Genomic DNA, 12,431 nt, shown 5'->3' with positions numbered 1-12,431 from the left:
TATATCTTCCTCCAAAGTTTTTTAAGTCCCTTGCCTAAGCAGTATATGTGTAACAACCACTATCCTCCCAGTGGGAAGGAATATGGTGCACTTGAGATGGTAGAAACTCTATGAGCCACTGTTCTGGAGCATGACTTCATGGCCATTGAATTTCCTTGCTTTAACTGTTTTGTAAGGGTCACTGAGCAATTGAGCATGTACATATCAGTGAAATTCAATTATATTAACATTGTAGTTATTATAATTTCCTAAAGTTTAGTACACTGTACTTTAGAGGTTTTCCTATTTTTATAGGAGTGCAGGGTCACAAACTAGCAAAAGAAAACAAGTAAATCCTAAAATTCTGTTCCATGATTAACTTTATTTTGTTAGTATGAATTTAAATGTTCTCAAGTCATTAATGGTTTTTGTTTGTTTTTTACAATGAATGATAATGTGATAGTTTAATTTTATTAGGTTTCTGTTCACTAATCAATACATGTTTGAGGAATTTCTTTCTTTAAGGAACAAAGCATTTAGTATACTTTTTTTTTGCCATGTAGTAGGTAGTACCTCTAAGTAAATTAACCCTTAATGGCAAGAGAAGCACATTAAACTAGTCCCTAGGTGGTGAGTAAGATTGAGTGGAGAGGGTAAATATTAACTCCCATGAAACAGAACAGGGAACCATCAGAAAGCATCAGGGTCTTCTGTGGTCTCAGGTGAAAGCCAGAGGTTGTTCTTTGAAGAGTGTATCTTGATTCTCTGCCACAAATTTTGTGGGACTGGAATCATTATAGTGAAGTGCACTTCAAGTGTGAATTCAGAGCTGAGTACCTCCCTGGCTTTAACCTATCCTTAGGAAATGAGGAGAGGACATGAACATGACAGCACCGTCAGGCCAGGGCCCTTCTTACTAATGCCTTTTAGCTCTTAGTACTGCCAGTGCACTTCCCTATATGAGAAGATTCTGTTCTGCCTCTGATACCAGTCAGACATTACCTTTTCTTTATAGTATGCCTGATCCTTATTAGATTAAGCAATGAGTATAATTCAGTACAATTAGTGGTAGGAATGTTAAGAAGGAAAATGTAAAATAAGTAAAATTTATGCAAGATAAAGGAAACAAATATCAGGGAAAATCTGTGCGCATAGAATAGTCGGCAGTCATCTATACTAATAAAAGGGTAATATGCTAATTAGACCAGGAGACCTTCCGGATGTCCTTCTGGACAAAGCCATCGTGGCAGGGCCGAGGCAGAGGCAGTTAGGGGCAATCAGGCCAGAAGGGGAGGGCAGTTGGGGGCGAGCAGGCTGGCAGTGGGGGGCAGTTGGGGGTGATCAGGTCGGCAGGGGGGGCAGTTGAGGCCAAGCAGGCCAGTTGGGTGGGGCAGTTGGGGGCAAGCAGGCCGGTGGGGGAGGGGCAGTTGGGGGTGAGCAGGCCAGCAGGCAGAGTGGTTAGGGGCAATCAGGCAGGCAGGCAGGTGAGTGGTTAGGAGCCAGCAGTCCCGGATTGTGAGAGGGATCCCAGATTGGAGAGGGTGCAGGCTGGGCTGAGGGGGACACACACACACACACACATACACACCGTGCACAAATTTTGTGCACTGGGCCACTAGTCTATATAATAAAAGCCTAAGTGACCATTATGGAACAACTGGTTGGTATGATGCTCACTGACCACCAGAGGGCAGACGCTCAACGCAGGAGCTACTCCCTGGTGGTCAGTGCGCTCCCACAGGGGGAGGGGGAGTGCCACTCCGGCTGGCAAGCGCAGTGGCGGTGGTGGGAGCCTCTCTCGCCTCTGCGGCAGCACTAAGGAGCAGTGTGCAAAGTGGTAAGGAGCCTGCCAGTAAGAAGCGAGGGATCCCGGATTGCTAGAGGGATGTCCGCCAAGGGGTCCCAGACTGCAAGAGGGCGCAGGCAGGGCTAAGGGAACCCCCTCCCCACCCCCCGTGCACGAATTTCATGCACCAGGCCTCTACTAGTAATCATAAAACAAGAGATGTGTCTTTGCAGATACCTAGGAACTCATTGTAAGACACTTCAATTAGGTAACTTATTAGGTTGAGAACTGAAATGTCTATAAAAGACATAATCTGATTTATGACTCACACATGGACAAATGCTGGTTTTAGTGCTCAAAGAAATAGTTCTTTCACATAATCTAAAAATGGGACAAATAAAATAATATGTATTTTAAATTCTGAGTAAGAACAAGAGAGCAGGGAAACCCAGTGCTAATTAATGAAGGAAACGTTTGTAATGTAAGAAAAGTTATACCTTAGAATTAGGTTATGGTACACACAGTAACTGTGAAGTTCATTAAAGAAGTACATATAGGTATCAAACTGAGCATTTTTGCTGTAAGTAACGAAATAGAAAAATTTGAGGACCAGGACAGATTGTAACAGAAACTTTAAGATCTATCACTAATCCTGCAGGTGTCCAGAATTCTTTTTTAATTTGTGAAATAATGTGCAACACATTTCCAGTTTATAAGCATTTTTAGTAAAAACTGATGGTATTTCTCTTAAACCAAATTACATTTTCCTTTTTCACTTTTTCCCCCCTCAGGAAACTTACTGGACATTCTTTCCACATGGGCTATAGCATGGCAATTTTGAACGGCATTGTAGCTGCTCTTACTGTTGCATGGTGCCTCATGTAAACCTACACTGAAACAATATTCTTGGCAAAGCTTAGTCATGAGTGCTTTGTAGTACCAGGGAAGAACGTCATTGCCTACTCAGAAGACCAAGAAACCTGCTGTTCATTATGTGATTCAGATGTCTGCCATATCATCATTATGGAAGACCTTCTTAAGCATCGTTCTAGAACCTAGGCACTGGGTTATCTGAATATTAAGTTTCAAGTAGTTTCTTAAAATTGTAAGATGTTTACCTTATCTCTTTTGTATGTGTTATTTTTCTAAGCTGTAGAAAGCATTTTAATGGAAATCAAACTGGAAAACTTGAATACATCATATACCTTTCCATGTGTATACTACATTTTTCCTAAGAAATGCTGATAATACTGTTTGAGAAGAAATATCTTAATTATTCATTATGTCAGGAAAGCAAACAATGCCCACTACTTTGACATTTTATAGAAGCTACTTTTAAATCTGAATATTTAGGTTTTTTTTATATTCATATAATGAATAGAAGGTGCATTTATATATTTTAATGGTGCATAGTTTCTTGTGTGTTTTTATTTACATATTTCCTACCACGTATTAAATTTGTATGTTTTAAAAATTGTTACATCTAGACAAATATAAATGTTCTTTAGCTGGTGCAAACTTAATACCTACCATTTTTAAATATGGCTTTTTTTTAAAATTGATTTTAGAGAGAGTGGAAGGGAGAGGGAGAGAGATAGAAGCATCAATGAGACAGAAACATCAAAATTGAAGAGCTTGCTTCCTGCATGCCCCCTAATGCAGATAGAGCCAGCAAAACTGAGCATGTGCCCTGACCAGGAATCAAACCTGTGACCTCTTGGTGCATGGGTCTGTGTTCAACCACTGAGCCACACCAGGTATAAAGTATTTTGTCTTTAAGCAATAAAAAAAAAAAGCATACTGACCTTAGTTTAAAATTAAGTAAATGTATTTTTAACAAAAAAAAGTCTGAAGAAAGGTAACTTATATAAGCCATTAAAATAGTGAGAAATTTGAAGCTGTTCACTTTCTTGTTTCCACAATTCCAAATATTTGTCCTGGTGTATATATGGTTACTTGAACAGAACTGATTTATTTTGGTTTTAATAAATATTAACCCTACTAGCAAGCACTTAATAACTAGGGGAACTTTAAATGATACATTTTATATCATTGTAACCAATAAAAACTTTAAAAAAATTTTAACCTAGCATTTTTATATTAGAAATGCTTGAACTAGTTGGTTTTTTTATCTCAAAAAAATATAGTGACCAAAATAGAAAAGGTATTTTGATACAGTGTATATGTAATTTTCTATATCTAGTTTTATAATTTTCCTATTTAAATGTTCTTCTATAATTGTTTTTGTTTGTATAGTAATTAAGCCTTAATTGTTCCCACTTCCTTTCTAAATATATGTTTAGAAAGTCATTTCAGTTTTTAAAAGATGGACTATTTAAAATGCTGTTTTCCCTACCCATAGAAAAACTTATATTTAGGAAAGCATTGTAGAGTAAGTAAAACTGTTTATTCAGGCTAAATGTGAAATGAATATGTGCAGTCTGCTTCTGTTGTCTGCTGAGTGTTGTTACTGAATAAATGATTTAATGATGTTTCTAAAAGTCTTAACTTTTTACTACTCAAAAATCTTTAGTTGAAAAAGACAAATGATGCTCTAATCTAAATGATCTGAAGTGTTTAGATTAATATGGGTGTATTTGTGTATGTACATATAGACATACATATATGCGTAAGTATATACAAACCCATGGCTTAAGGATTCGATTCCTTCCAGAGTGGATGTTCCAGTGGATCTATTTTCACTCCATCTTCCTCTCCTTGCCCTTCCCAACCTTGGCTCTAAAAGGCTCTTCTATTGCAAAGGAATGTGCTCTTCTATTACAAAGGAATGTGCAAGTAACAAAATTAATTTTTCTTCTCTCCATCTCTTCTAATCACTCCCCCACCCCCAACTTGGGTAGCTTCTTCCAGATTCTTTGTCTTATGACTAAGAAAAATATTACAGTAGACCCTCTCTAGATAGATACCTATAAGGTATAGATATATAGAGATAATATTTTTTCTGGAACCCTATATCTTCTGGATTAGCCCTCTTCTTTCTTGAGAAATTATTCTCCTCTCTTTAGTTTGTCTAAGGTCCAGATATAAGCCATCCTGTTTCCACAGCTGATTGGAAGGTAAGTAACTAACCAAAGGAGATAGGTACCTAGCCAAAGCTGGGCCAATCCTAGTTTCTCATCCCTCCTGGCCATAGTGATTGCAACAGGAATAGAGATGTGACTCAAATCAGGCCAGTCTTTTCCCAGGATTTTTCAACTTGAATTTAAGGTCTGATGAAGCTGGGAAGGTGATGCTGGCAGCCAGGGTTCAGCCACCCCTAGTGGGAAGGAATAAGGCTAACATGTATGCTGCTAATGACTGTCCTGTACTCCCTGAAGCCCAGTGGTGACCCTGCCATTCTTTAAATTGGTAACATGAATCATTAAATTCCTCCTTTGGTCTCTACTATTAATACTGGGTTTTGTCATTTTCAATAAAAGGAGTTAAGTGAGTTTATCTGGCAGCGGAATCCATCTCTATTATGATACTCATCATCTTATCTCTTTTTGTGTAGCTTACAACATTGCATTCAGTGACTTATGAAGGATGCATTGGATATAAGTGTGCCTGTGGCCACAAAAGAGTTTTGGAATAAAACTAGTTATTAATCTACTTGCTGTTTCATCAGGAATTGATTATGTTCCCAAGTTGTTCTGCTTTAAGTGTTACCAGAATATTAACTTTACTTATCAAGATAAGGTAGTGTGTTCCCTACCTCGCCCTTATCCATGGTTTTTTCCTTCTGCAGTTTCTGCAGTTTCAGTTACCTTCAATCAACTGCAGTCCCAAAATGTTAATGGAAAATTCCAGAAATAAACATTCAATAAAAAATTCATAAGTTTAAAATTACATGCCATTCTGAGTAGCATGATGAAATCTCATGCCATTTTACCTGGTCATGAATCATCCCTTTGTATGTTATTCACCCCTTAATCATTTAGTGGCCATCTCAGTTTTCAGATCAACTGTCACAGCTCCTGTTCACGTAATCCTTATTTTACTCAATAATGGCCCCTAAGTGCAGTATTATTGATGCTGGCAATTTGGATATGCCAAGAAGAAACTATACAGTGCTTACTTTAAGTAAAAAGGTGAAAGATCTTGATAAGGACAAAAAAAATCTCACGCTGAGGTTGCTAAAGTTATGGCCACAGTATGTGATAAGTGCTTAGTTAAGATGGAAAGGCATTAAATTTGTGGGTGGAAGGCATGAACTGAAAATGTGTTATAATTAAGAGCAACAAGTTACTTCAGAAAACGAGTTTATTCGAAGACTTCTAAAAGAGATCCCCTGAAATAAGTGACCACATTCACATAGCTTTGATTAGTGTATTGTTGTAATTATACTATTTCATTAATTATTAATCTTTTACTGTGCCTAATTTATAAATTAAAGTTGGTCAAGGTATGTATAAGAAATACATAGTATATATCGGGTTTGGTGCTATCTTGACTTCATGCATCCAGTGGGAGTCTTGGAATGAATTCCCTAAGGATAAGGGGAGACTACTATATAATGAGTCTTTAGTTCAATGAGTTTTAAATACAGTACTATTACTTAATAACAGTGCTTCTCAGTTTCCTTATCTGTAAAATGGGAAGATTACCCCTTCCTTACCTTTTTTATTGACACCATTTTCCAAGCTCCTAACAATTCCGCCAATTGCTAATTCACTCCCATGAATATGCATAACCCTGATTTTATACCATATTATCACAATTGGGAGGCCAAGGATGCAGCTAAACATGTACAGTGCCCAGGATAGCTCCCCAGCAGAAAGAACAATAGCCAAAATGCTAATAGTGCCAAGGCTGAGAAGCCCTGTCTAGGACTAGATGAGTCAGATAGCATCCTGTTCAGAATGGACAGCTGGGGTCACAAGGTTACCTGAAGCCTAGGTGTTCATTCTCAAAAAGGTCAAGTAGAAAGAGCTGTTTCTCAAAAGGAAAGAATTACTAGCTTAAGAGGACTTGTCTCTGTGCCATTTCCCTATGGGCCTCTGTCTGGTAAGGGCCTGTTTTCGTACTCAAGGGGAAAATGTGTCCACAAACTTCATATACAAAAATTCTATTGTTGAATTGGAAGCTGAGGCCACATTTGACCATTTCAAGTCCATTAGAGCACTGGGTACACAGGCCAAATCGGTGTTAAAGTACTGACTGGAGTGATTGATAATCCACTGAGGGGTCATCAAATCACTGCTATACAGTGGGAGCCAGGAGTTTGGACAAAACCCCAAGGCCCTGAGTTGCTTCCTTGTTAGACTCACATTCAGTTAGTGGAATATTACAACCTACACAGACAGGGGCTCAAATCCCTCAGGAATAAGATTTTGGTTACCTCACCAGATTTAAAAACCTGAACCTATTAAGAGTTCTGGATGAAAGTCAAGGGACATGGAATAGATATAGGACAAAAGTCAAATACTAGCTAGTATCTCATGACTAGTTTCAAAAACAAAGAGCTATAGCTTCTACCCATATTTCTTTTTTATGGCATCTGTGTATTTTAACTAATTCCTTTTTTTTCCCTATTTCTGTCATTGCATATAGGATTTTTGACATTAGCTAACTACAATGTAGTATATAGATTGCAGGATATTGTGATGGGATTCCTGTATAACTTGGGAGGAATCAACATTTCCCTGAGATCCTGGACATGGAACTGAATGTAGTAACCTGTCAGACTGCTGATTGTCTTCCTATGTGAGGAAGGGTCTATGCATTCTCAACTGAACGAGAAATGGTTGTGCTACATTAAATGGGATGATTTTTGAAGTGTAATCATGAGAAATAGTGGGTAGGTGTATACTGGACAAGCAAAGGAGTGGACTCTACTAGGTATGTTACCAGTTGTTATTGTCTTAATATATTTTTATTGATTTGAGAGAGAAAGAAACATCATTGATGAGAGAGAATCATTAATCAGCTGCCTCCTGCACTCCCCATATTGGGGATTGAGCCCACGTATGTGCCCCGACCAGGAATCAAACCGTGACCTCCTAGTTCATAGGTCAACACTCAACCACTAAGCCATGCCAGCCAGGCGGTATGTTGCCAGTTTTTGACTGCTCAACCCCAAAGTCTATTCTTACTTTGGGAGACTTAACTTGTTATGTGTTTGTGGGAAGCAAGGCTCTACATAGCGATAGAGAGGGCTAAGAGGTTAGATATTTTCTTTCTGCCAAACTATTTGCTAGTATGTAACCTTGGTGGGTGCTACCAATTGCACAGTTCAGCCCAAGTTTTGAGTTGTGAACGAACAGCAGTCACTGACAGAAAGCTTACAATTCACTCATAGTTGTGCCATTCTGTGGCCATGGCAGTGGTTTCTAGGTCTGTTCTGCAGTGATTGATACAATCCTAACTAGACTGTTTTGAAGCACACCTTAGCTATAATCTCTGCTACGAAAATTATCATTTTATGATCCTGGTTGTCTGGCCTTTCCTTTGATCCTCTGAGCTACTCCCTAGCCTTATAATAAAAATATTTTCTTTTTAGCTAGCTAAAGTTAGATTTTGATGTTTAAAACCAAGTACCAAGAAGTAATAGTTTATCAACATTCCACCTCTACCTGTCCACAAACTTCTTGTAAAAACTTTGTTCCACTGTAATTTCTGCCACCTGGACTTCTTTCTTTTACTAATTTGTAGAATTAGCATATGCTATCTAGCCTTATTTCATAATGACCCATCTTCCTAAAGAGTCTTTTAGACTCTTTTTTAAATGTATACAATACCTAGGCTAAAGCTTATACTACACAGCAGGTGCTCAATATCTGTGTATGGAGTTACAAAGTGGTACAAGAAAAAAATGAAAAAACAACATTGGAAGCAATGACTTTAGATCTTGTGTATCTTATAAGTACATATATAGGCAATAAGTAACACTACAAACACATAAGCAAGTGTTTCCTGCGCTAGTACAAATACCTTTCATACAATACTAGAATTTTGTTTTCAAAAATAAAAAAGGTAATAGGAATTGGCCATAAGAATAATTTAAAAAATACAATGTATCTCTGGATTTCTTTTACATCTGGCCATTTGCAGTGCTACCAGACAGCAGATATGTGGTATAATTAAAGGATAATCAGAATGTAATTTATTCAGATTTTAATAAATTAATACATTGAAACCAGCCTCCACAAGAAAGTAATATTAAATATTGAGGCACTGGAATACAGACCTAACTTATACAAAAGTACAGGTCACTTCTCTGAATAAAGAAGTATCTAGGGAAAACCAGTGCTCAGAATAATATTTTTACTTCTAACCTTAAAAAATTGTGCACAAGAAAATGTCCAGATTTACAGATGACATTAAGCTCTCCTGGATATTGGAATTTGGAAAACTCCACAAGAATATCCCAGAACACATATAAGTAAGCAGAAAAATGACAAATGTTTGACAATGGACAACTGGTAACATGGCGGGGGGGCACAAATGTATATGTAAGGAACCACCAGAAAAGTGTTAAGAAACAAATTAAAATACATTCTTTGAACTAAAGTTCTGGCTTCTGCTACTGAAGAAAGCTCAGGAATGTTTCAAATCCATGATGAAAATATAGACCTAGAGCTTGCAAGTAGTCGTTTTAGAAGAAATTCCTCAGTCCATTGCAGATTTATGGAGTTTTTTCCTATAGATAGTGTGGGCTAAAAATCTAGATAGCTTGATAAAGGTTTATAAAACCATAAAAAATGAATGCTGCAGTTTGTAAAGGTAGAATGCTTCAGAGATATAATTAATCTTGTGGAGGGGGGAGTTCTGGCAAGGAGCCATGTGTTGTTATGTGCTACTGCTAGCAGCCTGTTCACCCTAGCAGCTTGTTCTTTCCCATGAAACTTAGTAACTGTTTCCTTGCCACCTCCTCCAGCACTGGACTCCTTGTTCCTCCCTCTTTTCCCAGAAATCAACATTGTTTTACACTTGCTTACAGGGAATTAATGGGCTGAATTACTTTCCTTCTCTTTAGAGGAAATTATAAGATCAGCCCTCAGTGGCTTTGGATCACCTATAGAATGGAACTTGGATATTCAGTTAAATGTAATATGTCAGGGAAAATATTAATTCCTAAGAGCAGTTCAAAATTAAAACCAAAATCCTGATCCCAAAAAACTTTTGTAAATGCTGGCTTAGCTACTGAAAGTTTAGCTCCACAGTGTTTTAAACTACCATTTTAAATTTTGTCAGTATAACTTATATGTCAAAAAATAGGACTTTATATATCTGTATTTTAGCTAGGTACTGAGAAAGTAATTACTACTTTTAGGCAAGTTATAATCATTAATAATTCCTAGTGCTGCACAAATCTGCTTAAGGTCAAAGTCAGCATGCTGAATCTAAAAGAGTAATGAGAGTATAATTTTCCATTCTGCATTAAATAAAACTAATGCTTGTACTGTTGGATATTACAAGTTCCTATTGATGTAAAATATAGAGTGCTTGACATTTGTTCTATATGTTTTTACATAAAATTGTACCTTCAAATTGAGCAAATTTTCATTTATATTCAGATTTGGAGAAACAAAATGAGAATCAGAGTTGTAAGTATCATGTAGGTAACCAATAAGAAACATTTTATAAAATTGATAGAATAAAGTGTTTTACATTACAGAACCTACTAGAGTGAATAAGGGGCTAAAGATGTGACATGACTGAATCTCAGATCTAAAAATCAAAAAACACTTCTAGCTTGCCCAACCATATTTAAGATCTTAATTTTGAAAACATAGCATAATCTAGATATTTTTTCCTCTAATATTACAAGACACCAGCAATTTATAAAAAATATTAAATTTGGTGCAGGTACAAGAAATGCATTGGGCTACCTTATTATATGGATGGGCTGTGAAATCTCAGAAACAAAGGCTGAAATACAAAGCCCTTCCTATCCCCCCTGATTAGAGTGTTTTTGTAGATAAGCACCAGTTTGACAAGATAAATTCATTCTAATGATGTGATTTGTGGTGGTGAATGCCTGTTTTTTCCTTCTTGAGTGGGAAGGGCTGGAATCTGAGTAGTTGAGGTCAGTCATCTAGGCACTGTATGAATACATAAGTGAACCCTAATAAAAATCCTGGACACCAAGGCTCAAGTAAGCTTCCCTGGTTGGCAGCATTTCACATGTATTGTCACATGTGTTGTTGAGAGAATTAGGCGTGTCCCCATGTGACTCCACTGTGGAGACATCTGAAAGCTCATGCCTGGTTTCTCCTGGACTTCACCCCTTGTGCCTTTTCCCTTTATGGATTGCAGTCTGTATTCTTTCACTATAATAAACTGTGAACATGAGTCACCAAGCCTGACCGTGGTCTTGGGAACCATGTATACAAATTAACTGAAAATTTGTCAAAAAATACAGTTACTCTCCTCTTCCTGGAACCTATGTAACTGTTAAACCACCCTTTCCCAAATGTCAAGCTCTGCTTGATCCATACACACCTGACTACAGATCCTTAATGAGGATGCTAGCACTGAAAAGGGATTTAATCCACCCCTCTCATGCTATAGATGAAATTAAGGATGAGAAGAAAGTCTATTCAATGACCATTATGCATCTCTGGGTGTCAGCTCAGATTGAGGTTAGATTAAGGTGACCAGACGTCCCGCTTTTGGCAGGACAGTCCCGATTTTTAACAATTTGTCCCACATCCCGCGGTGTTTTTAAAAAGTCCCAATTTTTGGAAAGAATGCACGACAAGCTAGGGAACGGAGGGAGAACGGGAAGGGAATATACGGTTTTCGGCGGCCATGTGGCTCTTTAGCCAGGATATGAGTTTTATATTATTTTTGTTAATTTTATAATGTTAAACTTTAATAATAATAAATAATTGTTGAGAACTGATTATCGAGAACTGCTTATCAAAGTTCGCATTGTTGATCAGTTGTTAGAATTTGACCACCATTGTTTGGACTTAATGAACAATGGCATTTTTTGGGATTGGCAACGACGAAAACATTTTGTAACTGTCTCTCAGACGATACACATCGTACCACGTGCTAGTAAGCTAGTTAAACAAGTGATGTCATTACAAATCAGCTATTCAGATAATTTAGGTAAGTAATTTATTTATTTAATAAATACATAAATTTTCTTGAATTTAGCAGACAATACTCATATTATTTATATTTTATAGTGGCGGCAAAAAGTCTAGCGCCGGCCTTGAAAGTGACACTTAAGACTTACGTTACGGCAAATTCATGACCTTTTAAACAACGATAGCAATCTACTAAAAAAATTCACTCAAATGAGAAATATGCCAAAGAATAAAATAATACATAGTTTTTTATTTATTATATTTGTAAATTGTACTTATGTTGAAATTTTAAAAAATATATTATAATACTATTTTTGCGTTCTATGAAAATTTTTGTTGCTCCATATAGACCAAATTTTTAATCAAGAACCAGTCCCTCCCCCCCCCCCCCCCCAGCCGCCCGGTCAATGGTGTCCCACTTTACCAATGTTAAAATCTGGTCACCTTAGGTTAGATTAATTCTTCTTTTACATTCTCACCAGGAACCTAGGCAAGACTACATCTCTGGCTATGTAATTTGCTAAGGGCAGTTTAACATGTGCTGTTCTGTGGTAGCTCTGTGCTCATCTCTCAGGGCTCCTGGAGCCATGGTAGTGACCCTCGACCAGCATGGGAATGGAATA

At 37.3% G+C, this 12,431-nt stretch overlaps 1 protein-coding gene across 2 annotated transcripts in view; it reads left to right on the top strand.

The window, feature by feature from the left end:
- ARL6IP6 (ARF like GTPase 6 interacting protein 6) overlaps window positions 1–4,273 on the top strand; it is a gene marked incomplete at its 5' end in the record, with an annotated part of 30,448 nt that extends 26,175 nt beyond the window's left edge. For both annotated transcript variants that reach the window (XR_013814090.1, XM_079782221.1), the window contains one exon: window positions 2,557–4,273. Coding sequence is in view for 1 of the 2 variants with exons in the window: in XM_079782221.1 (XP_079638347.1) it covers window positions 2,557–2,650 (94 nt within the window). The remainder of the gene's footprint in view (window positions 1–2,556) is intronic.
- Window positions 4,274–12,431: the final 8,158 nt, after the last annotated feature.

The sequence above is a fragment of the Cnephaeus nilssonii genome, assembly GCF_951640355.1.
Source record: "Cnephaeus nilssonii genome assembly, chromosome: 10".
Taxonomy (NCBI): Eukaryota; Metazoa; Chordata; class Mammalia; order Chiroptera; family Vespertilionidae; genus Cnephaeus; species Cnephaeus nilssonii.
This window is presented reverse-complemented; position numbering and strand designations above follow the sequence as displayed.